Source organism: Chiloscyllium plagiosum, unplaced genomic scaffold, assembly GCF_037043375.1.
Source record: "Chiloscyllium plagiosum isolate Xiang-an unplaced genomic scaffold, Cpla_swu_hap1 HiC_scaffold_39, whole genome shotgun sequence".
Classification (NCBI taxonomy): domain Eukaryota; kingdom Metazoa; phylum Chordata; class Chondrichthyes; order Orectolobiformes; family Hemiscylliidae; genus Chiloscyllium; species Chiloscyllium plagiosum.
The window spans coordinates 16,579,784-16,607,657 of record NW_028270177.1 but is presented as its reverse complement, the minus strand read 5'-3'; the positions used below and the strand labels follow the sequence as shown (position 1 = coordinate 16,607,657).

At 39.6% G+C, this 27,874-nt stretch overlaps 1 protein-coding gene across 3 annotated transcripts in view; it reads left to right on the top strand.

The window, feature by feature from the left end:
• Positions 1 to 2,775: 2,775 nt before the first annotated feature.
• ubap1lb (ubiquitin associated protein 1-like b) overlaps positions 2,776 to 27,874 on the top strand; it is a 46,642-nt gene continuing 21,543 nt past the window's right edge. Inside the window, exons 1-3 of one of the 3 annotated variants that reach the window (XM_043677331.2) lie at positions 2,776 to 2,907; positions 13,671 to 13,804; positions 24,100 to 24,855. In XM_043677331.2, coding sequence (XP_043533266.2) covers positions 2,871 to 2,907; positions 13,671 to 13,804; positions 24,100 to 24,855 — 927 coding nt within the window. In that variant the 5' untranslated portion in view covers positions 2,776 to 2,870. Of the gene's footprint in view, positions 2,919 to 13,670; positions 13,805 to 24,099; positions 24,856 to 27,874 lie in introns of all 3 variants that reach the window. The other 2 variants (XM_087981236.1, XM_043677332.2) reach the window with 2 other exon arrangements.

Genomic DNA, 27,874 nt, shown 5'->3' with positions numbered 1-27,874 from the left:
ATATTAAGTAATAATTTTGGCAATAAAATCACACTATAACATTGGTCACTTATGGGCTTAACAATATCTTCTATACAGTAAATTTTCCTGCAGGAAACATTTTCCTAGAAACATCAAAATTAAGAATGATTTGCCTGTCTTTGATATCTCATGCTTTGAACTTAGTAACCTTAGCATCAAGATAAAGGGACAGAAGCTGTAAGATTTATATGATTCAAAAACAGGAGTTGCTGAAAATTCTCAGCTGGTCTGGCAGCAGCTGTGGAGAGAAATTAGAGTTAACGTTTCGGGTCCAGTGACCCTTCCCCAGCACTCTTCAGAAACCTTCTGCTCCGTTCTGAAGAAGGGTCACTGGACCTGAAACATTACAGCTATTTCTCTCCACAGATGTTGCCAGACCTGCTGAGATTTTCCAGCAGTTTTTGTTTCTGATTTCCAGCATCCACAGTTTTGATTTTCTTGACTTATATGATTGTTTGAGCCTAAGGCATAAAACACTGCTGTATCAGTTCCAATGTATTTTGTGAACCTACATATTCTGTTTGGGTTTTTGATATGATCATTGGAGTTGGACAGTTTCCAGAGGACAAGTATAACTCTTGTATATCTGAATTTTTCTATTCTGATTGCCCTGTTATTATGATGTTTTTCTTTCACTTAAAACTAACAACTAAGTATTTTTAAACGTCTGACAGAAGACATTTGGAAAAACGCCAAACTATTTTGCCCTAAGTATTTTATCGGAGGAATTTTTAGCTAATGCTCTGTCAGGCAACAGTTTTGAATATTAAATGTCACCTGTTCTAGTCACATCAACACAGAGAAGAAAATTATTTTTAATTCTCAAATTGATATTTTTAAGGAATCCTGTAGTTATAAAAGATGCTCAATTTTAAATATAAAGCTTTTATTGATTATCTGTGAGCATATGTCATAGCATTGTTCTGTAAGCACTTTTCCTTTACTCTTTCATGGGATATGCATGTTGTTGACAGGACCAACATTTGTTGCCCACCTCTAATTGCCCTTGAAATGAGTGGCTCCTTGGGTCATTTCAGAGGGCAGCAAAGAATCAGCCATACTCTGGGATCAAATGTAGACCAGATTGGGTAAAATGGCAGGTTTCTTTCTCCGAAAGGAACCAGCTGGGTTTTTAACTACAATTGATGAAAAACTGTAGTCACCATTACTGTGACAAGCTTTACAATTCCATATTTTTTATTTGAATTAGAATTTCAGCAGCTGCAGTGGTGGGACTCGAACCCATCACCCCAGACTATCGGGCTGATAATCTCTCTACTCTTGCATTCAATTGCTCTTGCAATAGAACATAATATTCTATAAGCTTTCCTGATCATTTGCTATTCCTGCATCCTGACCTTCTGTGATTCTTGCAGGAGGACACACAGATTTCTTTGCATCTCAGAAGCTCTGCAATCTCTCATCATCTAGTTAACTTTTATTCTTTTTGCCAAAATTGTCAATTTCATATTTTCCCACATTGTTCTCCATTTGCCAGATTTTTACCCACTTACATGGCCTATTAATATCCTTTTGGGGGCTCCATATGTCCTCTTCACAACTCAGTTCCCTACGTAAGGGGCAACCTTTTAACACAAAGGGTAAGTGTGTGTATGGAATGAGCTGCCAGAGAAAGTGGTGGAGGTTGGTACAATTACAACATTTAAAAGCCATCTGGATGGGTATATGAATAGGAAGAGTTTCAAGGGATATAGGCCAAGTGCTGGTAAATGGGACTAGATTAATTTAGGATATGGACCAGTTGGAACGAGGGTCAGTTTCTATGCACACCTCTATGAGTCTATGATATTATCACTGTGCTACCAGCTCTCCTCTGCTTGTTTCTTACCCCTACTATCTCTCCTCCCCAACTAACAGTAATAAATATTATTAAGAAGTCATAAAATATTATTAAGAAATCATAAAGTACAAAATAATGGCAATCTCCCTCAAGCCTATCTAGACTGGAGTTTTTCTCATCCACTCAGCCATTTCCTTACTGTCTGCATCACTCATCCTTATTGAAGTTGGACATGTTTCTAATATCTAATTTGCCAAGCAGATACTTTGGTATTTTTTAAGGTGTTTCCACCTCAACATAATCCATAATTACTGATCAGTAAGGCAAATATTGATAAACACCCTATAAACACAATCAACATATTGGCATTAAGACAACATTTGGTGAGGGGAACTATTTTAACGTTGCATGGAAATATTGCAAAATGGGACCTTTCTTGTAGACTTTTAAAAAAACATGTATAATAATTGAGGCAACAGTTGCTCATTTACCTGAAATCTGTATCCCTGGAATAAACATTCACCTGTGCAAATGAGTTGTTTGTGTGCACCAAGGTCAGTTTTGTTTTAGGAGGTTGGGAGTGGAGAGGGGAGACTTAATGCATTGAGTGGGACTTGTCACAAACACTAGATCTAAGCTTCAATATGTAATTTCTTGTTTGTCTCTTGCACATCTGTAGTAACATGGTCACGCCAGGCAAATCTGTTTACTGAGCATCTACGCACGTTGAAGTGACAAGTTCAATTGGGATAATCTTTCTGGAGATTAACCTGTGTTCAACCTGCACTCCCAGCAGTTTAATTACAAACATAAGCTCCATCAAGGAGGATGGTATTGTTGGAAGCACCCATGTGTGTATCCGGCTGAAGTATAATCTGAAGTAAACCTGAAATACAATTAACAGACTGACGAAAGAAACTATGCACATATGCACTTTCTATTTTTAACATATTCCAGCCCATTTGCCAGAGGCAGAGTGCAGCACCAACAGGGTTACATCTGTACACCCCATTGTTTTCTTCGTTATCAGGCTGTTTGAATTGTAACAATGGGCAGCCCGGAGAATGAGGTTTACAGCAGTTTGGGTAAGTGGATGGTAAGGAAATGTGAGCTGTCCTAGCAATTAAAATGTATCGGTCATTCTTCCTTGCTGTAATATTTGCGGTTGGACTTGCTCAGCGCCAATCTCTTACTTTTAAATGAAATAGTCACCATCTGGACCTCGGAGCCACAAGGTCTATCGGTCTCACACAGTATATCTCTAATGGATACCCCAACCACTGTGGGAGAATGTAAACACAGGAGTCTCCCATTTAACAGTGTGATGAGGAGGAATTCCCTCAGAAGATAGACCTTGGAATTCTCTTCCTGGAGAGCAGGAGGCAGAGATAGTGATTATAGTCAAAGCTGAGTTGGAATGATTCTTTGATGGTTTAGGGTGATAGGGGGCAATAAAAATCAGAAATGGCACTCCGTAGTCCAACTGTTACCTCAGCAAAGTTTTGACCAGGCCTAACATGCTCCCTCTAATGGGAGGATATCTTGGGACAATTTGCAACTTCCTTCACCACCTCTCCCAAACTGGACCCAACCAACCATGCTTCACCAGTCAATAAAAATCAGAAATGCATGAAAAAGTTGCCCCTTAGGTCCTTTTCAAATCTTTGCCCTCTCACCCTAAACTTCTTGGAGGAAATACTGTGTAGATTGGTCCAATTGACAACGCAGTTCCAAGGCTTAAATAATAAGGTCTGGTGTCTTGACTAGTAGGTACCTCAATGCTACCAGTTATTGGAATTTGAGGGAAATGTCAAATCTTCCTGATTTGGGAATAAACTGTTTGCTGCACCTGACTGCATCTGAAACATTTAAAGATATTACTTATGCGTTCAGGCTGTAAGTTCAGCATTGGTAGAGAATGTTTCCAGGTTTGTGTTAACATTTTTTTAGTTGTAGATATTTTTATAATCAACCTGTTCAGAGATGTTATGGCGCATGTCTTGAGCAGGTAAGACTTGAAACTAGACCTTTTAGCTCAGATGTAGGGATATTATCACTGCCCCACAAGAATCCTTCCGATAAGATCGCAGCAGTACTTGATCCTGCAACCTTCAGATAGCTCCCCAATCTGCATGCAAGTCAGTTGTCTTATCGATTAGGTCATGTGATCACAGTCATTATTTTTATCAACATGATCATGTTGACCCACAGGACAAGTGGGACTTGAACTCAGAGCTTGGAGTGAAGTCCCAAATTAACTTCAGAGTGGCATTGTGGAGCTGTATGGCTATGACAACTAGAGTGGGGATTTTCAAAGCACATTGGGAGTGGACAGAGAAACCACCAGGGGAGAAGCACCTACCTGCAGAGGTGGGTCACAGTTGAAGGTGTCTTTCCTGCACTGGTGTCCCCAGCAGTGCTGAACACTGGCTGAAGGAAGGGTGCCTTCCTGCTTTACAAACTGGTACTGTGGTGGCTCAGGCCACCCTCTGATGGGGTTCCTGATCCACAATGATGTTCTGGTATTTGTAGTCATTTGTAATTTCAATAGCTTTAAAAGTGTTGTGATTAAGGGCCATTCTCTCTTGCTTAACTGCTTTAACGGTGACAGCTTCCTCTGAGTTGGAGGGCCTCAGATTAGTTTTCCAGTGTTGGGAACCCATCAACTATCTGTAATGGTAGTGCAAATTATGCCTTTGAATGAATGACCAAGTCTGCAGAAATGATGACTCCTAATATGTTCCAAACATTCCCAAACTGTCTGTGGCACTTGATTGCACCTGAAACACTTGAAAAGATTACTTGAGAAATCAAGGTGTAAGTTCAGAATTATTTAAAGCCGAGCTGCATTATCAGGGTCACATCAATGCAATAGCTATTGGCTAAATTTGATTTGATTTGATTTATTGTCATGTGTACCTAATTACATTGAAAAGCTTTGTTTGTGAGCAGTACAGGCAGATCATAATAAGCAAGGACTTCCAGATCATAAGGTGAAAACAAATACTTGGACAGAGTAAAGCATATAGGTTACCACACAGGACATGAACGAAGCAAGATCAACATTAACAAGATCAGCATTATTTAAAGTTAGAGAGTCCATTCATCAGTCTAATAATGGCAAGGAAGAAGCTGTTCCTGAACCTGCTGGTGTGTGTATTCAAGTTTCTATATCTTCTGCCTGATGAAAGAGGTTGTAGGAGAGCATTACCATGGTAGGATGAATCATTGATGATGTTAGCAGCCTTTCCACAGCAACGAGACATGAAAATGGAGTCCATGGATGGGAGGATGGCTTCCATGATGATCTGGGCTGTGCATACCACCTTTTGTAGTTTCTTACAGTCCTGGGCAGAGCATTTGCCATACCAGGCGGTTATGCACCCAGACAGTATGCTTTCTATGGTGCATTTGTTAAAGTTGGTGAGAGCCCTTATGGACATACCAAATCCCCTGAGCCAGCTGAGGAAGAAGATGCATTGTTGTGCCTTCTTGACAGTTGCATCTATGTGGGAAGTCCAGGACAGATTGTCAGTTATCAACGCTCCTAGGAATGTGACACGCTCAACTCTCTCAACCTCCACTCTGTTGATGTAGATGGGGCATATTCTCCTCCTTTCTTTCTGAAGTCAATGATCAGTTCTTTAGTTTTGCCAGCATTGAAAAAGAGGTTACAATCATTGAACCACGTCTCCAAGCCCTCTGTCTCCTTTCTGTATTCTGACTTATCAGTGTTTGATGCTTAAGTGCATCTTCAGGTGTGATTTGGTGTTATAGAAATACCAATCATTTATTTTTACATTATTTTCACATTTGAATCTCAATATTTCACCAGTTAACTCAAAAACGACCATTTCTTGAATCATTATCAGGAATATTTAGCAAGAAACAAAGGATAGTAAATAAATTAAAACCCAGTAAATTGTGTTACTCTGGAACACTGGAAATGTGCACTTAGGACATTCCAAACTAGCTATACAAATATTATGCTTAAATATTTAAAGTCAAACTTTATCCAAAAATTGAAAATGGTGGTCCTGATTGAATAATTATTTAGATCAATGCTACCACAACTTCATTATTTAAATGGCAGGCAATTGCTGTGCCAAACCTAATATTTCAAAATGCAATGGGGCAAATTCATGCCAACATCACCCATTTGGTTCACTTTAGGAAAGGAAGTCTGCTAGTCTTTATCTAAACTGGCCTACACATGACTCCAGCCATACAACAATGGGGTTGATGCTTAGTTACTCTTTGGGCAATGATGGATGGGCAATAAATGCTGACCTTGCCAGTCATGCTGACATCCCACAAACAAATCTTTTTTCAAAACTTCAACACATGGCATCCATTTAGATAAATAGCCAGCTGCAGAGTCTGAAATAAATGGAAACAAAATTGGAACAATTTGCTTCCCATTGAAAGTGAACAAAGGGCACTAAGAAAATTAGACTAATAATACAACATAATGTCATAGGTTTTATGTTGTTGCAGATGAATAAATGTTTTTATCAATTATTATCAAAACCCTGTTTCACTGGGAATCACCACTGAAACATTAATCTGGCTCAAATCAACAACCAGTTTAAAGTGGAGAACCGGAAGATTGCAGGATAGTGCGGATTTGAAACAAAAGTTTGTTACCTTAAAATAACAAATCTCAAGTACATAACTTGTTTATACATATATTAGGAGCAAGATGGTAGCTAATTAAAGAGTAGGCCCACTCCATGATAAAGGAGGAAGGTTATGTGTGGAACCAGAGGAAGTGGGCGAGATCCTTAATGACTATTTTACATTGGTATTCACCAATGTGAGGGAGGTGAGGGATGGTTGAAGTGGAGAGGGTCGAGAGTTCAAGTTCTTAGGAGTGATAATAACCAACAATCTGCCCTGGACCTCCCATGTAGATGTAAAGGTCAAGAAGGCAAGAAGCCTCTTCTTCCTCAGGAGGCTTTGGAAATTCAGCATGTCCATAAGGACCCTCACCGACTTTTACAGATGCACCATAAAAAGTATTCTATCTGGGTGCATAACAGCCTGGCAATTGGTCTGACAAGGACCGTAAGAAACTACAGAAAGTTGTGTGCACAGCCCAGACCGTCATAGACGCCAAGCTCCATGGACTCCATTTACAGTTCTCGTTGCCACAGAAAGGCTGTCAACATTGTCAAAGACCCCTCCCACCCTAGCAATACTCTCTTCCAACATCTTCCATCACGTAGAAGATACAGATGCTTGAACACAAATACCAACAAATTCAAGAACAGCTTCTTCCTCGCTGTTATTAGACTGCTGAATAGATCCACTAATTTCAAATCTAATATTGATCTTGCTTTGTTCACTCGCTGGACAGCTGTAACCTTGTATACCTCACTCTTTCTAAACAGCCTATGATCTGTAAGTCCTTGTATGTTATGATCTGCCTGTAGTGCATGCAAAACACAACCTTTCACTGTACTTAGGTCCATGTGACAACAATAAATCAAATCAAATCAAAATGCTGAGGAATGGGTAAGGTGTGTGAATACTCTCTGGTAGGTCAACATAAAGAAGAAGGAAGTGTTTGGTGTCTTGAAATATATTAGGGTAGACAGGTCCACTGGGCAAGACAGGATCTATCCCAGGATATTGTAGGAGGCAAGGTAGGAAATAAATTGGGCTTTGACAGAAATCTTTGCATCCTCTTTGGCTCAGGTGAGGTTCCAGAGGATTGGAGAATGGTCAATGTTATTCCTTTGTTTAAGAATGGAAACAGAGATAATCCGAGTAAATACAGGGTGGTGAGCCTGATGTCAGTGGTAGGAAAGTTGTGGAGAAGCTAATGAGAGACAGGATTTATTCGATTTAGAAGCGAATGGACTTGTTAGTTACAGGCAGCATGGGGTTTGTACAGGGACAGTCATGTCTCACCAACTTGAATGAGTTTTTTGAGGAGGTGACAAGAATGATTGATGAAAGAAGAGCAGTGGATGTTGTCTCCATGGATTCTGGTAAGGAATTCAATAACAGACCTCATGGCAGGATGGTATAGAAGGTAGAGTTTCATGGGATCCAGGGTTAGCTGAATTGATGGATACAAAACTGGCTTGCCCATCGAAGATAGAGAGTAGCAGTGGAAGGATACTTTTTGGAATGGAGATCAGTAACTAATGGTGTTACATAGAGATCAGTGCTAGGACCGTTGTTGTTTGTAACTTACATAAATGATCTGGAAGGAAATGTAGGTGGTCTGATTAGTAAGTGTGGATGACACCAAAATTAGTAGAGTTGCAGATAGGAGAATTGTCAAAGGATACAGCAGGATATAGATAGATTGCAGATTTGGTCAGAGAAATGGCAGCTGGAGTTTAATCGGACAAATGCAAGATGATGCATTTTGGAAGATCAAGTTCATGTGTGGATTACACAATAAATGGCAGAACCTTTAGGGGCATTAACATACTGAGGGATCTGGGCGTACAGGTCCACAGAACTCTGTAGGTGGCAACACAGGCGGATAAGCTGGTCAAGAAGGCATACTGCGAGTTTGCCTTCATTGGCTGTGGCATTGAATATAAAAGTTGGCAAGTTATGTTACAGCTGTATAAGATGTTCACTAGGCCACATTTGGAATATTGCATGCAGTTCTGATGCGGATGCTTTGGAGAAGGTGCAGAGAAATTTTACCAGGATGTTTCCTGATCTGGAGGGTTTAGTTATGAGGAGAGGTTGGATAAACTCTGATTGTTTTCACTGGAAAGATGGGGGCTGAGGGGCAACCTGATCAAGATCTATAAAATTAAGCAAGGCATCGATAGGGCAGATAGTCAGAAGCTTTTTCCCAGGGTGGGTGAACTACAAAGAGGTCCCAGGTTCAGTGTGAGAGGGGGAAAGTTTAGGGGAGAAGTGCAGGGTAAGTATGTCAGACAGAGGGTGGTGTATGCTGAGAACGCATTGCCAATGGAAGTGGTGGAAGCAGACACATTTGCAACGTTTAACGTTTATCTAGATAGACACATGAATGGGAGGCGTAAAGAAGGATAGAAACAGTGTATCAGCAATAAGCAGCAGGTTTTAATAAGGATTAGGAATCAGCACGAGCTTATTGAGCCTTTGGGCCTGTTCCTTTGCTGCATTGTATTGTATTAATTGTTTAACCGGAGAGCAGAGCAACTTGTTAAATGAGTGTGGTTACATTGTGACGTGTTTAGTATAACAAATTTTGGATTCTTTCACTCATTGAGAGGAGAGGGGACAGATTTATTGACAAAGGTGTAATATTGAATGCAGATGAACTTAGTCAGTTATGAGATCTCCTGCATAATGACTGACCGCTTTGTCCTCTATTTAGTGTTCTCAACTTCAGAAAGCAGGAATTACACATTATTAGCTGGCCTTGAGCACTGCTTATCATCTTGAAAATAGCCAATGGGCTTCCATTCAAGAAAACAGCCAAAGAATTTTAATGCCAAAGTGGAACAAGCTGTGCTGATACAAGGCTATTTGATGGAACGATCCAAAACGAATTTCAAACAAAATGTCAACTACTGCAGAAAGAAAGAAATGTACTTAATAGGGAGATATCATGTTAACTGCTTGATGGACTTTCTTGGCAATGTGGTTAAAAAGAGAAAGACATTTCTCACCACCTGGCTTGACTGACACTTCATACATTTTATTATGAAAATACATTTAAAGAGTTAAAATTCTTTTGGCTGCTGGCACCATTGAAAATTCCTACCAGATTCATGGAACCTGGAGACAAATGGGGGGAGTGATTACCCTAAAAGGACAGAATGACTTCATTCTGCACTGTAAATATCTGTGGGCCTGTAACCTGTTTTAGCAAATAGCTAATGTCTGCTACCACATTTTAGTAATCTTTGTACAGCTAGCATTTCTTTTTCATTTCTATTTTAAGAAATATAATCACTCATTTCTGGACTCTTTAAGAAAGGTAAATTTTGCATTTATAGGGTGGCTTTTATCCTGAGGTCATTCAAAACTGTTTTATGACCAATGAATGCCTTTTTAAATGTTGTTTATAAGTATGTGTAACAGTCAATCTACAGACAACAAGGTCCCACAAGTAGTATGCAAGATTAGTAAGCACCTCATCACTTTGGTGTTGTCAGAAGGAAAAGTGTTGACAGCTCTCCAAAAAAAAACTCTCCTGATCATCTTCAAATAATACTTTTGGATTTTTTACATCTGCCTGAATTGGCAGGTCAGGGTCCAAATTTCACAATAGACTCGGGTCTGGATTGCAATGTGCAGTTAGCTTGTGCACTTGGGTACTGGAAGTAGCACTCTAAATCAAGTCTTAGAGCAGAGCTTGAATTCTAAAGTTTTTGAGTGAGGTGAGAATGTCAGCCGTGACTCGTGCTAGCATTATACTTAACATCAGTATTTTTCCTTGGCTATATTTGGGAGCTGACATACTTGTTAAATATGGCAAGTTGTTTGAATAAGGATGATCAAATTAATGCTATTTCAAAATAGTTTTACGCAGTGAGGAGGGGTAGGTTGGCCCCTCTCTTGTTAAACCCCTCTTGGTCAGTTCTGGGTGAATCATTGTGTTCACAAGTTGCTTTTGCACTAGATGTAACCTTTGGAGTGGTCGAGGGATACCATGAATGAGAGAGAATGAGAACTTTCCAGGTTCTGTTGTTTCATGAGTCCATCATTCCATCTCTCAGCTGCTCGAAAGCAGTTTTTTTTCTATATTTCCAAGTCTGACTTCACTATCTTTCCAAGCTGGCTAACTGTGAGGTGATCCATTCACCTCCTGATATGTGAACTTAGCAGACAAATGTGAATTAAAATAGGAGATGTGAATTTCTTGATGGTAACCCAGTTGCTTTGCCTAGTTTTGATATCTTGAGATAAAATGTTATTACCAGTGCAGACTGTTTATATTCCACATGGGTCTCCATGGACTTGCCACAATATTTGGTCAGGTGACTACATTACAACTATTTTAGGTCAGTATTTGTTCTTGTTTAAAAAACAATTTTAGTCCATGAATGGTCTCAGGGTATTAAGATCAGCTGATGAAAACTGAACATTGATAGTCAATCTTTACTACCATCATGACCACTGTCATGCTTGATCTGATGAAATGCGTGTGGTTATTAACATATTAGTATCATTCTTAGGGTTTGAATTCTGAAATAGTGACATATGGAATATGGTTACTTTTGTGAATGGCTATTTAATTTTTAAAAAAGTCAGAGATTTCTTCAGGAACAATGACCTAACCCAGTATGTGTCAGAGAACAGGTGACTGTGAATTCCTGGTTTGTTAATGATGTAAGATGTTTATATTTTGTGGGAGTTACAACAAGCAGAGGAAATATGGAAGGCCATTAGCTTGCTTTCAGTTCAGAATAATTAGGGATTGATTATAGTTTCAAAAAACCAGAGATGAAGGTTTTTAGGGCAATTCTGAGAAGACTTATTTCATTTCATTTCCTTCAAGGAATATATGATAGAGCAGGGAAAACACGATCACCTCAGCAGAAAGATTATTTATGAAAGATTCAAATCAGGAGAGTTTGATTAGAGAAATGGAGGTTATTAGAACTGAGAAAGCTTAGACTGTGAGTTGTAGAAAAACTCACATTGACAAATTTGGAATGTGACAATGCTGTTGTTAAAGACTAGGCCAGACCACTCAAAATATTCTGAAGCAGGCAGCCCCAGACTATAACGTTGCAATTTATTTCATTCAGTATACAGTGAAAATTACCCAGAGTAAGATAGCTAGGTTGACGGCTAGATTTTAAAACAGACAAAAATTTATGCACAAAGTTACACAATGAAACATAAAGAACAGAATGAACAACCCCTATAGAACTCATCCTATCCAACCAGACTTAATTATGCTGTTCCGAATATACACAACCTCACTTTAAAACCCAGTATAAATGGAAGACATGCTTACAGGTTAAAGTTGAACGGCAGAAAAGAGAGAGAGTTTCCACTCAGCTCCCTGTTGAACTTCCCAGTTCAAGACTGAACTAAAACTGCTCAGCTCAGCTAGCTAGAGAGCTGACCATTCCCCTCTCATTTTACAGGTCACTTCTAAAGACCACTTTGGCCTGAAGTCTCAAATGTTTACATATAAACAAAAAGCATTTCAAAATCCTTTTCATCTCTGTACCAAACCAGACTTTTCAGAGCACAACCCTGTTTATTGTCCCCCTGAAAAAATTAAGGACAGAGTCTCCTTGACCCAAGGAATAGCTTTTATACAAAAAAAAAGGACTAACTTTGTGACATTGTGGCTTTCAAGAAGATATTTTGTCATTTTTGTTTGAAGAGAGGTTGTAAGGCAGATGTGTTGAGCCACCTACTGAAGGCCACTTGAATAAACCTCTTGTTAGGCCTTGGGCTTTTTTTTAATGTTAGAACAATAGAAGCAGCCTGGGAGTGGCCAGCTCTGACAGATCAGGCTTTCCACTTTTTTTTAGTTTTAGATTTAGCTTCGGGCAGAAGTTATTGGGGTCTCAAAAGAGTCGGAAGCTTCAGTAAATGTTTCCTAGCTGCTATTCTCTCTGAATTTTCTCTTGATGTTTTTTCCTCCTCGATTGGAGAACTGCACCTGAGAATCTGTGTCTGAATTTTTCTTTTTTGTCAAGGGGTGTGTTTATGGGATGTTACTATATTGGAACAGGCAGGAGGGGGCACTGCAGATGCTGGAGATTAGAGTCAAGATTAGAGTGGTGCTGGAAAAGCACAGCAGGTCAGGCAGCATCCGAGGAGCAGGAAAATCGACGTTTCGGGCAAAAGGCTGAAAACCCTTCATTCCTGATGAAGGGCTTTTGCCCAAAACATCGATTTTCCTGCTCCTCGGATACTGCCTGACCTGCTGTGCATTTCCAGCACCACTCTAATCTTGACTATATCGGAACAGTTAATTAGTAATAGTTACTGTATCTATTATTTTGTTAAGTTTTCCAATAGAGTTAGGTTATTCCAAATTCCACTTTCATTGGTTTTATTTTAACTACAGTATTTAAATAAATTGTGTTTTGCTTAACATCAAGGAGACTGACCGGTCACATTACATCGTGAAGAAACACTTTACATTTACCTTTAAAATAAGAGAAGGTTAGGGTCTAGGCTACCTTCTTAAAATATTTTGAAGGATTCTGCTCTGATTCAAAACAGGAAAAGACTCTCAATTCCTGTTATGAAATTTCTCTGAATGAGTCTCTGTAGCAGTAAGTGTCAGGAAACAAGTGGAAACTTTGTTTTACAATATTGCGAACACGGGTTTTTTGTTTATTTATTTCTTCTTTGGTGTAATACATTTCTGTCCCATTAAAGAATATGTTCAAGAAAATCTGTAGCCTCATGTTAATATGTCTCAATGATGGGCTATCACGTTTTACAGAAACAAAACGTAAGACCCAGGTTTCATTTCTGAGATCTGACATCTAGATTAGATTAGATTCCCTACAGTGTGGAAACAGGCCCTTTGGCCCAACAAGTCCACACCAACCCTCCGAAGAGTAACCCACCCAGACCCATTTCCCTCTGACTAATGTACCTAACACTACAGGCAATTTAGCATGGCCAATTCAGCTGACCTGCACATCTTTGGACTGTGGGAGGAAACCTGAGCACCCGGAGGAAACCCACGCAGACACGGGGAGAATGTGCAAATTCCACACAGACAGTCCCCCGAGGCTGGAATCGAACAATTGAGCCACCGTGCCGCCACTAGTAGTCAGCGGGGTCTGTAAATAGTGATAATGGCTTCAGAAACTGAAATAAACCATGAGCATATCTGGTAGATCTGTCTATAGCACAGGATCATAATCTTAAATTTACCTGACCTATTTTATCGTAATAGGAGGAACCTCAACTTATTTGGATGAAGTACCTTTTACAATTTCTCAGAAGTTCCAGCGTGTTGCTTCAGAAGAACTCTCTCCACTATCAAACTTCCTTGTGCCTGATCGCACTGAGATAGTGATGAAAACACAGGTAAATCATAACATGATATTTTTGTAAATGGATACCACTGACCATTACATCAATAACATGCTTAAACAATATTACCACGAAACACAACCTTTGATTTGATGAAATAATATTGCTGTTGTATAAACAGTGAGAACATGAGGAATATTACATTTTTCATCTTGCTAAGCTACAGCAGTCCCTTCCTGTATTCAGCATGTTATTTTCAGAAATGGAAACAGACCCTTCGGTCCAACCTGTCCATGCCAACCAGATATCCCAACCTAATCTACTCCCACTTGCCAGCACCTGGTCCATATCCCTCCAAATCCTTCCTATTCATATACTCATCCAGATGCCTTTTAAATGTCGCAGTTGTACCAGCCTCCACCAATTCCTCTGGCAGCTGATTCCATTCACACACCACCAGCGAAGAAGGTTACCTCAGATTACAAGGGGATCTTGATCAGATGGGCCAATGGGCTGAGGAGTAGCAGATGGATTCTAATTTAGATTAATGCGAGATGTTGCTTTTTGGGAAAGCAAATCTTAGCAGGACTTATACACTTAATGGTAAGGTCCTAAGGAGTGTTGCTGAACAAAGGGACCTTGGAGTGCAGGTTCATAGTTCCTTGAAAGTAGAGTCGTAGATGGATAGGATAGTGAAGAAGGTGTTTAGTATGCTTTCCTTTATTGGTCAGCGTATTGGGTATAGAGTTGGGAGGTCATAGCTCTGTGACTCTAAGTCCGAAGCCAGTCTTCTCTGCACTCAAATCGAGTTGGCTAATAAACTCGAAAGATTTATTTTCCTCATTAGCAGGATATGGGCTTCTCGCATTTCTAACCTTAATTTCTCAGAGGACAGTTAAGAGTCCTCTGTGGGACTCTTGCTGTGGGTCTGGAGTCACATCTAGGAGAGACTGGGTAAGGATGGTAGATTTGCAATCGTAAAGAACATGAGTGAACCAGATGGGGTTTTTGTCTAACAATCACCATGGTCATTATTGGACTTTTAATTCCGGATTTGTATTGAATTCAAATTCTGCCATCTGGCAGGGTAGCATTCAAACCCAGCTCCTCAGAAGATTACTTGGATCTCTGGATTAGATAGTCAAGCAGCAATACCACAAAGCCATCGTCTTCCCAAGAGTTCTTTGGAATGTTATTTCATAGGCTGGAGGAGTTACTTGCATGGGCAACATTTATTGTCTATTCCTAATTGCCCTTGAGAAGGTGGCAATGAAGTGCTTTTTGAATCACACCAGTGTCTGTAATGTAGATATGCCCTCAGTCCTGATTGAACTTTTCCACAGTGGTTTGAAATAACTTTGGTGGTTTGAATGACTTTCTCAGCCATTTCAGAGGCAAGTTAAAAGTCAACCACATTGACATCAGTTTGGAAAGGCACTGTACTAGAATGGTAGATACCTTTCCTCAAGGACTTTAGTGAATCAGATGAGTTTTTAAAATCCTATAATTGCATTGTCGCCATTACAGATACAAGTTTTTTTATTCTGCATTTACTTAATTAGTCAATTAATCATGAAATGTTTTAATCATTCAGAATCTTAGTCGTCAATATTTGCTTTAGCATATCCCCAATGAAGAAATGAGCACTTGGAATTCTAACTGGCCACCACAGAAACCTTGGCACCATAGTCACCCTCAAATTTATCTGCACTCCCCTTCCTGTGCTTTATTCTCCCACCTTCAATGTCGGGTGAGATTTCAGATAATACTTTTAGCAATAAAATGGGAAAATGCCAGAGACACACTGCCGGACAATTTGTAAAAAGAAACACCAAGTTAATGTTGAGTGTATATCCTGCACCACCTGAAACGTTATCTAAAAACTGAAAGAACAGTGGATGCTGTAAATCAGAAACAAAAACAGAAATTACTGGAAAAGTTCTCCTCAGTTCTGAGGAAGGATCACTTGACCCGAAAGGTTAACTCTGATTTCTCTCAACAGATGCTGCCAGACCTGCTGAGCTTTTCCAGCAATTTCTGTTTCTGTTTCTGAAAAGTTATCAATTTTGTTTCTAACACGTTTGTAATTGTAAGGTCATAGTTGATCCTAAGACACACTTAATGCCATTATTTAAAGAAAGGGGTGAGATAAAAATTTTCCCCACTCCTGTTAGAACCCACTCAGAAAAATGAATTGCTTTTTAACCTCCACTAACCGGGGATCACCACAAAGTGTATGCTTTATTTAAATCATTAAAAGTCCTGATTTATCTGTCTGACGTTAACAGAAAACATTGGCCAGGTTCCTATACTTAACCAAAACTATTATTCATTAGAAATATATAAATTCTAATCAAAAGTACGCAGCTATGAACTATCAACATATGGTTTTACTAATTGAAATTCTCACCTCCTCTCTAACCCCTAGACATAAATGCAGACAGACACAAACATACCAAACCAAACATTTGTTTTATGGAGGAGGAGGAGGAGGGGAGGGGGGGGGGGGGGGTGAAGAAATCTGTGAATCACAGTTTCACAGAGTCAGCTGAGATGACCCTGCTGTCAAGATTTTCTGTTCTCCAATTTCTTTTCTCCAGGTTCCTTTACTGACTTTGCAGGAGGCCAAGGGTGACAGGGACAGTAGCTGTGAAGCCTCTCAGTTACTAGTTACTGGAAATGACTTACACCAACTGGCAGAGGATAATAACTTGCTGGGATTAACCAGTTGTGATTTATTTAAAATGGCCTAATGGGATTATTGCTGAACTCTTCACCCAGAGATCCAGATAATGTTTTGGGGTCAGAGTTCAAATCCCACCATGGCAGATGGTGGAATTTGAACTCAATAAATATCTGGAACTTTAAAAAAAATGAGTCTAATGATGGCTTACGTGTGACTGCAGACCCACAGCAATGTGGTTGACTCCTAACTGCCCTTTGGGCAATTAGGGATGAGCTATAAATGTTACCCGGCCATCAATGCCCTCATCCTGTGATTGAATAAAGGAAAAAAAATAAAAAGAAACATAAAGCTAACTTATAGTTAATAGGAGCAGTCGGTTCCTTTTTTTAAAACAATGATTCAAAACACACCCAATCTTGTCTTTGTGCCCCAATGATGCACAAAAACCTTACAGGCTCTTTGAAGAGGAGATTAAAAGCTGTACTTCCGGCAGTTTGCAGGAAGTTGTGCACTGGTTATTCAGATACTGGGGGAATTGCCCCAGTTAATTTGAAATGGGCACAAACTTGTGAAAACCCTAATTGACACCAGGATATTGTTGTCAGCCTGATTTTTTTGCAGCTGCGTGGAGGAAAACTTTCAACAGAGGAGCAGTTTTGAACAATGTTTGGTTTTCAGAAGTTGTACAGCAATCGGATCAATGACAGTCATGAGGAAATAGTTGTGTGTTTTATAGAACGCTGTTATTTTCCATGTGAAACACAGAAACCATAATGGGTAAATTTGTACAAGAGACAATAAATCACAACTTACAAATCTATCAGAGACATTTGAAGAGAAAGCTAACTTAATGGTTCAGGAGTATCTAAATGGGGGTGATATACTTCGCGATATCGAAGCTGCATTCGAGTCTTCTAAGAAAGTATTAATGTGCGGATTTCATCATAATTTGGTTGTAGCCGCTACCCTACAAACTCCTTCTTCCAAGACTAGTGTCAGTTGCAGGGCTAGCAGTGTCGAATGGTTGATTATCAGCAATTTGTGGACAAATTGAACCTAGGACCTTTGACTTAGAGGTAGGGACACTACCCCCAGCATTCCCTCTAATTTCATTTTTTTTGTGCAGACCTCCAAGGTCCTTGCATAGCAGTGACTTCCGGTCAATGCTGCAATCCTCGTTGGCAACTGATCGCCCTGCATGTAATACCGGAGCAATTGTAATTGCTCCAACAATGGCCCTCCTTCCCCACCAATGATGGACAGCGCTTTCCTGTCTGCATCTTAATTGAAAAGAGTACCTTGTGCTACCTCCGGGAAAATCGCAGCTGGTTAGCTCTCAAAAGCCCGAGGAGATCGGAACCTAGGAAAACTCCAAACCAACAACGAAAAACTAAGGCAGTCAGATTTTGTCTGTCATTGCAGTAAGCAGGAGAGAGATTTCCGATTCGACAGGGAGTGAATTTTTCTGTGATGTTCCTATGGTTTCAATTTTGGAACAGATAGTATATTGCAGTTGTTGCAAAATCAGCTGCAATGATTGTTAAAGGTTCGTGGTTATCTGTATCAATTATGGGAGTGAACAGGAAACTGTTGAAGTCCTATGCGAGATATTCGAGGTGGCTCTCCCAGTGACCCTCAGTATAATTTTGGAAGTGGAAATAGATTTTTAAGCGTGACTTATGTCTGCAAACTCAAAACTGAAAGGATGTTTATAATGAGTAGGGGAATAATGTGGGAGAACAGCATTACGCTTAGCAATAATTCATCTTAGTTGACTTAAATACAAAATTTGCTAAATTTAACAAACTGCATAAGTAGAGCTGTGTGGCGAAGAAAATTTTATACCAAAATATATTTTTAAAAATCTGTGGAATCAAGTGGCAGAAGAGGAAGTATTGCATTTTACAGTTTGTTGATGTTTAACCCACACAGTTACTTTTACCATGAATGCACCATTGGATTAGACGAATCAACCATGCTTTCCACATTGCAGAGCCAACACTCAAAACAGTTGGAAACCTATTTGCATTTAACTAACACACACCAATGCTTGCTTCTATGACTTAGACCATGTTTCTCAAAATCTTTCTGAAAATTATATCTCGGCAAGTACCAATCCAAGTTTTGTTTGAAAATCCGATTCCACGTATAATCAACTGAGACTGAATGATATTGAGTAAACAAGCTCAGGTTAAAAGAGAGTGTTAGCACCCACAGTCAGTATTTATACTACCACTTCACATGTAGTTGTTTTAATTTTAAAAATCACACAACACCAGGTTATAGTCCAACAGGTTTATTTGGAAGCACCAGCTTTTGGAGCACTGCTCCTTCATCAAGAAAGCTAGTGCTTCCAAGTAGACATGTTGGACTATAACCTGGTGTTGTGTGATTTTTAACTTTGTCCAACACCAGCACCTCCAAATCAGTTGTGTTAATGTTAGTCTCACCTTACCTAGCAAATAAAAGATGCTAATATCATTAGACGTGCTTTTAATTTCAGATTTACTTAAATAGGCTACTCTGTTGATAAGCGTAAGGACTAACATATGCAAAGAAACAAAGTAAACTACTTTATTTCAGTGATGGCCCAAAATGATCCTGATGCTGTAATGAGTGCATAATGTGCAATGTTAAGGAATGAACAGAGAAATTGTTTTCCTTTATTTTATGTTCTACATGAAATCAAATGTATCAACAAGACTAACTACTCAATAAGAGACAAAAATAGAAATTGCAGTGCAAACTCAGTGGGTCTGGCAGCATCTGTGGAGAGAAAGCAGAGTTAATGTTTCAGGTTCAGAGACTTTTCCTCAGAACCCTGTTGTTCAGTGCTATAAAATCAGTACAGAAGATGTACTGGGGAGGCAGTGGTCTAATGGTATTATTGGTAGACTATTAATCCAGAGACGCAAGTAGCGTTCTGGGGACCCAGATTCGGATCCTGCCATGGCAGATGGTGGACTGTGAACTCAATCAAAATCTGGAATTAAGAGTCTCAGAATAGCCATGAATCAATTATCAGTAAAAACCCATTTGGTTCACTAATGCCCTTTAGGGAAGCAAACTGCCATCTTTATTAGCTGGTCTAGCCTACATGTGATTCCAGATCCACAGCAATGTGATTATCTCTTAACTGCTGTCTGGGCAATTAATGCTGGCCTAGTCAGCAACACCCTCAACCCAGGAATGAGTGAAAAGTATAATGTAGTCCTGCTCATGATCTCAGAGGAAACTCTGTTTTATATAAACAGAATAACACAAAATTGTTTTAAAGCTAGAAATTATAATTGTTCTGTATTATTCAAGTGAATGGAATTCTTTCAATGGATTGTGATGCAGATAAGAATGTGGCTTTGATAGTTCTTAATAAGTTTTTTGAGATGTCGTGGCAAGGGTAAGCTGTCAGAGAATGGGAGGTGAAACACAAAATCAGAATTGAACAGATAGATATTAATATATTGTGGACTAATTTCCCAAAAAATGGGAAATTGATAGCATTCCAGTTGTTTTCCAGTAACCTTTCTGCATTTATAATGAAACATGAGTTTCAGCAAACTATCCAAATAGGGAAGACATCACAGCCTGAAACTGTCCTCATCTGATTAGCACTCACTCTGACCTTCTACTATAAGTCAGTGTTCACTACTGTACCAGTGTGAGTCCTGAAAGGATGGGAGTAACAGTTGTGTATCAATTGCCATGAATCGTCGAGCTTAAGTTTGGAGGGATTTTACATTTGTGTTGTATCCAAAGCACTCAGTTAATTCTTTGACTGGTTGATATTTTCTGAAGGATGTATTCAAAATGAGCCTGGATCCATCTAGCTGCACTGAGATGATGAGTTGCCAACATTTGCTGTTTGAAGTGATCTTTCCGTATAATAATAGCCTTAACGATTATTTGGTCTTGCTTACATTCCAGTTTATTGTGTACATAGTTAAGACGTAAATCAACTCCGGATTTGGAAATGTTTTCACTTCAGAATTCTTACTTTCATGTTTTTAGCAATTGATAGTGATTTATTTTTTAAATTCATTTTTTGTTATGGGAAAGAATACATTGAAACTTTCTGTCTCATAAAGTAGATGCCACTGGATCCATTTGCTATCTCAGTTTGAATTCTTTAAAGAGAGTTTTTTTGAAGCTTACCTTTTAACAGATTTCCGTAACATTTTCCTTGCTTTTGCCATTTTCTTCCCTTTTTTATACAACTTTAATAACAGGAGTATATGCTCCAATATCTTCCAGGTCTTTTGTTACTATGAAGTCTGAAAGTCTTTTCAATGATAATCAATATGAAGTGGTTTGGAATTTGTAGTTAATGATGAAGGGCCAGTGCTGTACATCTTGCCAACAAGTGCTTATAAAGCTTCAGACATTTGGGGAGAATTTGATCTAACGTGGCATCTGATTGAGTGTTGTATTATCTACAGGCAATCAAAGATGTCTCTGAGTAGGGAACAAACAGCAAGAGTCCTCAACATCTCAGACTGAAGGATCTTCATTGAGACACAGAATGTCCAAATGTTGAAAGCATAACGTAAATTAGTTTTTTTTTAGCAATTAAATTTAAAATCATGCATAGAAAGTGAAATAAAGCTCAGAAAGATGTATGGGACTAAGAAAAAGATGCAGTCAGAAAAGGTAAAAGAAAATATTTTAGTTTAATTGTCACATCTCAAGCAGAAACTAACTTCAGAAAGAACAGAGTTCCACAATTTTGAACTTAAATTTTCAGGTGCTTGTTTCATAGTAATAATCAGTAATCTCACCATTAAAGGGTCGCCAACTTCTGAATTAATCAGGCCTAATGTTTGTGTGTTAAGTCAGTAACTAATAGTACTCCAACTTCAGGTCATTGTGTTATGAAGGTGTGGGTGTACCTTTAAGAGAGTTGAAAGCAGCAGAACTACCGGACACAGCACCAAGTGTTCTCAATGAGGCAACAATGTAACACTGGCTCGAATAACTCAATTTGTTTGTTGCCTGGAGGCAAAACCAAATTCGAATTCGGCCAATTAGTTTAAATTATACCCCGACAAAGTTTCCAATTAAGTTTGAATTGAATATATTGACAATGTTAAAAGCCAGCAACACAATCCGATGCTCTGGGGTAGATGACAGGGGGGAAATTGAACAGTTAAGAGGAGAGCTGCCAAGTCCTAACATGTAACAGACTGCTTGAAAAAAAACTCTCTTAAAAGTACCTTTTCAATCAGTAACTAGAAATTGCTAACAAGGAGAAAAGAAGACACAGGAAGATCCAAAGACAGGAACCTAAAGCTGCCTGGTTTTGAGATAAGACGTTGTTTTGTAAATCTTAATTGGGAGTTTTATCGGACTAGTACTTTAGAAGGGAAGGTAACAGATAGGTTAGAATAAGGAATGGTAAATAGTTGTTAGTTAGTTTTACTCTGTTGTACTTTAAGAAATAAAGTTGTTAATTTTTACTTTACATGGTTCTTGGCCACTTGAATCTTTACAGATTACTGCATGGGATAAATCTCTTCTGTGTTGCTGGTTTTAAATTAAGCATGGAGAGTTTACCCCATGTTGTAACAGTTTGGGGGCTCAAGTCCGTGATTTGAACTGGTTTAGACAGATTTGAATACATTTGGGGGTACAAAAATCCCAGCAGGTTAGTGTCCTATATCTTTAAATCAAATGTAGGTGAGGCAATTTGTTTAATTTTGATGACTTGTGGTTGATTAAATTAAAAGTGAGAGAAACGGCTCTTAAAATTGCCGAAGAGGTTCTGGGATTTGAAGATGATTTTCAAATTTTTCAAGAATGTTTGGAGTGCTATTTCTGTTTTAAGAAATACAACTCAAGAATATGACATGGTGATCAATGGTGATTTTTCCTTAAAGAATGAAGGCTGTAATGCAAACCTGAAAACCACAGGACAATGCCACATCCAAGATTTGAAGCAGTGCAGACATTACATTTACACTAAGACCAGAGGGAAAAAAGTAGGACTACACCAAAAGGTGCTGGCTAACACAGTGAGCACTTGTTTAGTGAGCTGATCATATCAATAATATGTCCAAATGGTGAGTCAGTACTGGATTGGTCTGGAGAAGGTGCAAGGCCTTGAGTGCAATTCTGGATGCCATTCCTGCTCAAAAAGAAAAATCTCACAGAATAGTAAAACTTGAACAACTGCCAAAAAGAAAATTTCCTTTTTTTGAATAAAGCAGCTGCACTGCAGAATCCCACATGTGGTAGCATTATAGTCTTGCCATCATATAACCCCTTTAGCAATTATAAATGAGAGGCATCTTATTAAAACATGGAAGATTCTTAGAAGGCTTGACAGGATGATAGCTGAGATATTGTTTCCCTTTGTAAGGGTGTGTAGGACCAAAGGACATAACTTCAGAATAAAAGGTTACCCAGTTATGAAAGAGATAAGGAGGAATTTCTTCCCTCAGAGGGTAGTCTGAGGGATCTGAGGCAAACATGTTCTTAATCAGTAAAGTAATCAGGGATTATGGGGAAAGGCAGACAGGTGGAGCTCAATATTATCAGATCAGCCATAATCTCATTAAATGCAGAGCACACTCTGTTATAGAGTCATAGAGATGTACAGCATGGAAACAGACCCTTCAGTCCAACCCGTCCATGCCGACCAGATATCCCAACCCAATCTAGTCCCACCTGCCAGCACCTGGCCCATATCCCTCCAAACCCTTCCTATTCATATACCCATCCAAACGCCTCTTAAATGTTGCAATTGTACCAGCCTCCACCACATCCTCTGGCAGCTCATTCCATACACGTACCACCTTCTGTGTGAAAAAGTTGCCCCTTAGGTCTCTTTTATATCTTTCCCCTCTCATCCTAAACCTATGCCCTCTAGTTCTAGACTCCCCAACCCCAGGGAAAAGACTTTGTCTATTTATCCTATCCATGCCCCTCATAATTTTGTAAACCTCTATAAGGTCACCCCTCAGTCTCCGACGCTCCAGGGAAAACAGCTCCAGCCTGTTCAGCCTCTCCCTGTAGCTCAGATCCTCCAACCCTGGCAACATCCTTGTAAATCTTTTCTGAACCCTTTCAAGTTTCACAACATCTTTCCAATAGGAAGGAGACCAGAATTGCTTTATGCTTTAGGTTTGAGACTTGGGTTCTTTCTTTCCTGCTGAATCAAAAGATTGCTCCCTTAGGCTGTACTGCCTGTATTCTTCATGTGCTACATCGCAGTCTCTGCATTATCCAAGACTGACAGTTATCTGACTCTGAGGAACTCCAACAAACTCTTTTGTTTACACACTACGTTACAGAACACTGATCTCCGGTGTAGAGCTGGTTAGTAAAAATAACGACATTTCCTCTCAGTGTTGACAGCATGTGCCTGCTGAATCAGAGTCCCATCATCCTACGGCATCATCAAATTATTAACATAGGCATTCTCATTTAAAAATACTCCCACGGTATTTTTTGTTATGTAAGAACATGAATTAAATTCTGAACTATTGCTATTAATTTCCAGAGTTTTGCCCTATTTCCATTGTTACTTTAGCAGCCGATTCACAGTGGTCCCAGAGAAGAAGGACTAAGCAGATGATCAGAAGAATCCTTGTGGAAATTCAACCCTAATGTCTTTAGCACAGCTACTACATTGTTTTCGACTAATTTAATTTGCTATCTCTTGCAGTACGATTTTACTCTGGAAAAGAAGATTCTAGAATGGCTGCGAGACTGTTCCCTACGAGAGCCTCCAAGGCTTACACCAACATGTCCACCATTTTGGCTTGCGTTTTCCGATCTTGAGGAAGAGGATAAAGGTGACATGAATAATAATTCCCAGCATGCTAAAGTTCAAAATGACCACATGATTTTGCAGACCAAGAAGTTCAGAAGTTTCAGTGTGACAGACATTAAATATGTTCGCTCTAAACCTGTATACAAGTCAGACTCCGAAAGTGACGATGGATACTCAGAGGATGATGAGCTCTCATCGTCTGATGAAAATGAAAAGCAGAGGTTTCCTTCAGTGCCACATCTCAGGAACAAATTTAATCTTCATTCCAGATTGCTAGATGGGAGACCAGCTTCATCCCCTTTCTGTTTGGATAGCCCTTCCAGAAGCCGACAGTGTGAGAGATGTCTTAGTGCCAGCTTAACCCGACTCCCTCATATCACTAGCCATAGGTCATCTCCTCTTTGCAACAATACTGATGATGAGGAAGATGTTCAGAGGCTTGGATCAAACTGGTCACAGGGACATACACCAAGAAAACTTTGTAGAAAATCTCTCTGTCAGCACCAAAACAAAAAAAATGGGAAGAATATGAACTCAGAGCAAATTATGATTGGAAGTCCACCATTATCATCTGCACGATGTCACCTGGAAAGGTCATTGATGTTCAGAGCAAGAATTCCACTCAGAAAACACAAATCACCGCTTTCGGTAAGAATCAGTGACATCTTTTTGCAACCGCAACGTGGCATTATCCTGCTTGAGGTCATTCTTCTATGGAAAGTTAGATACAGTATAGTTATATTAGTTACTTCATCAGTGGTCTTCAGAGTAGGAAATCTGCAATCCTTACCTGGTATGACCTACATGTGACTCCAGGCACACACCAACGTGTTTAATTTTTAATTGGCATCAAAAGTCATTCAGTTCAAGGGCAATTAGGGATGGATGCCCACATCCCCAGGAAGGAATAAGAAAATATTTCTCAGTCACAAAATCTGGTATGTTTGAGAATGCCCAATGATTGTGAAGAGAGGAATGCAATTTCTCTTCTGATGATAAGTGGGGGGCATTGGGAATCTTATTGCTAACCCGTTGATGAAATTGCACTTCAGGGATCATTTGGTTCTGAACCAATTATTTCCAAGACACTATCAGTGCTTCTTTAGCAATTGATATCTGCTTACTTATGATCACCCCTCAGAGCAAGTGAACAAAAAAAGACATATGTGAATAAAAAATATATTTAAAGTTAATTATCTTAATTAATGTATCCGTAAATTTATCAGGATATATTTGGTAATTAAGCCTAGGTGAGGATCAACAATCAAATTGAATATTCTACTCCATGTAGAAGGGAATTTGTCTCGAAGCTCAATGTCAGGAAGCACCTGAGAAATGTGAAGTTGTTCTCTGGTTTCACCCCTCTGCCCAACAGCAGCAAGTATCTTTGATTGGTGTCTCTATTGATGTAAGATTTAGGATAGAAATAGGGGGAAGAATGAATTGGAAGCAGTGTCTTACTTTTCTCTGGTTGATGTTATAATACTGGGCTAACTAGATTAATTTTTAAACCAATACACTGTGATCTCTCTAAACAAAAATAAAAAGTTGCTACCTCTCTTGGTAAAACTTGTTTGCTTCTTCCCTTTGCAACTGGAAGCATCATTCTCTATCTGTTTGATCTATGGGATAATGTCACTCCTAAGGAAGTTATGATAAACAGGCGGCACAGTGGCTCAAGTGGTTAGCGCTGCTGCCTCACAGTGCCAGGGACCCATATTCGATTCCAGCCTCACGTGACTGTCTGGAGTTTGCACATTCTCCCCGTGTCTGCGTGTGTTTCCTCTGGGTGGTTCGGTTTCCTCCCGCAGACCAAGTGAATTGGCCATGCTAAATTGCCCATAGTGTTAGGTGCATTAGTTAGAAGGAAATGGGTCTGGGTGGGTTACTCTGCAGAGGGTTGGTGTGGACTTGTTGGGCTGAAAGGCCTGTTTCCACACTGTAGGGGAATCTAATCTTTGCAAAACACTGGTTTGGTTTAAACTGAAATACGGTGCCCAATTCTGGACAATACATTTTAGGAAGGAGGTGACAGCTTTTAAAGAGGATGCAGAAAGTATTTACAGGAATGGTTCCAGGAAAGAGGACTTCAGTTATATCAATAGATCAGAGAATCTCGAGCTGTTCACCTGAGAGTTGAGAAGATTGGATTGAAGGTGTTCATAATTCGGAAAATTTAGGCAGATTACAGAGAAACCATTCCCATTGGAGGAAGGGTCAAAAATTACAAGATACCAATTGAAGGTGATCAGGAAACACAAGGGAAAACATGTTTACATAGCATGTAGCTGTGATCTGGAATGCAGTCTGAAAAGGTGGTGGATGTCGATTCATTCATGGCTTTCAAAAAGAAGCTGAAGGGGAGAAAAATTGCATATCTGCTGGAAATGGCTCAGAGAGTGCGATGAGCTAAATTTCTCTTGCAAATGAGCCATCCATCAATGGGCCAAATATCATCCTCCTGAGCTGTAACCATTCCATAATTTGAATTTACAAATGACATTTTGCTGAAAAGGACACTAAAATGTTGAGCCCAGATACTTAGATAATAATTCAAGTCAACTTCTCAAACTCAGTTAAGAGGCTCACATTTTCATCCTTGCTGCACAGTTGGTAAAAGTCAGGTCAGTTAATAAAAAGATCCAGATTGTTCTGTTCACATCTCAACATGTTCATCACACACTTTCTTACCATCTTCTAGTTTTGATTATGATTACGATTGTTTCATGTTGTGTTAAGAACCGTGACATCTCAATGCTTTATTCCTGCATCACATACACAATCCAGAGAAAGCCTCTTGAGGTTTTTTTTGTAGTTTATAAGCTGTTAATATCCATTTTCAATCACATCACCTTTACAACAGAGTTACTTGTACATTCATGTCTTTCCAATTGGGATGACAGCCAAATAAATAATTATACATTCAAAAGAGTTGGCCAGGGTACAGTCAAGTATGAATTGTATCTCCTTCACAGGCTACTAAATCAACTCAGTCCCACAAGAATTTTTAACAAAATGTTAACATTATTATTGCAAAATGGAGTTATCAACCCATCATACTTCAAAATTGGAGATGACAACCTCAGTCTTGAAAGAACCAGACCAGAGTAAATACTTGGAGAAAGTGAGGACTGCAGATGCTGAAGATCAGAGTTGAGAGTGTGGTGCTGGAAAAGCACAGCAGGTCAGGCAGCATCTGAGGAGGAAAATCAACATTTTGGGCATTAGGAATGAGGCTTGTGGGCCAAGGGGGCTGGGAGATAAATGGGAGTGGGTTGGGGCTGGGGGGAAGGTAGCTAAGAATGCAATAGGTGGATGAAGGTGGGGGCATGATGATGATAGGTCGGAAAGGAGGGTGGAGCAGATAAGTAGGAAGGAAGATAGACAGATAGGACAGGTCTAGAGGGTGGTGCCGAGTTGGAAGGTTGGAACTGGGATAAGGGGGGGGGGGGGAAGGAAAATGAGTAAACTGGTGAAATCAACATTGATCTCATGTGGTTGGAGGGTCTCAAGGTGGAAGATGTGGTGTTCTTCCTCCAGGTGTCGGTTGGGAAGGGTTTGGCGATGGAGGAGGCCGAGGACCTGCATGTCCTTACTGGAGTGGGAGGGGGAGTTAAAGTGTTCGGCCACGGGGCGGTGGGGTTGTTTCATGCGTGTATCCTGGAGA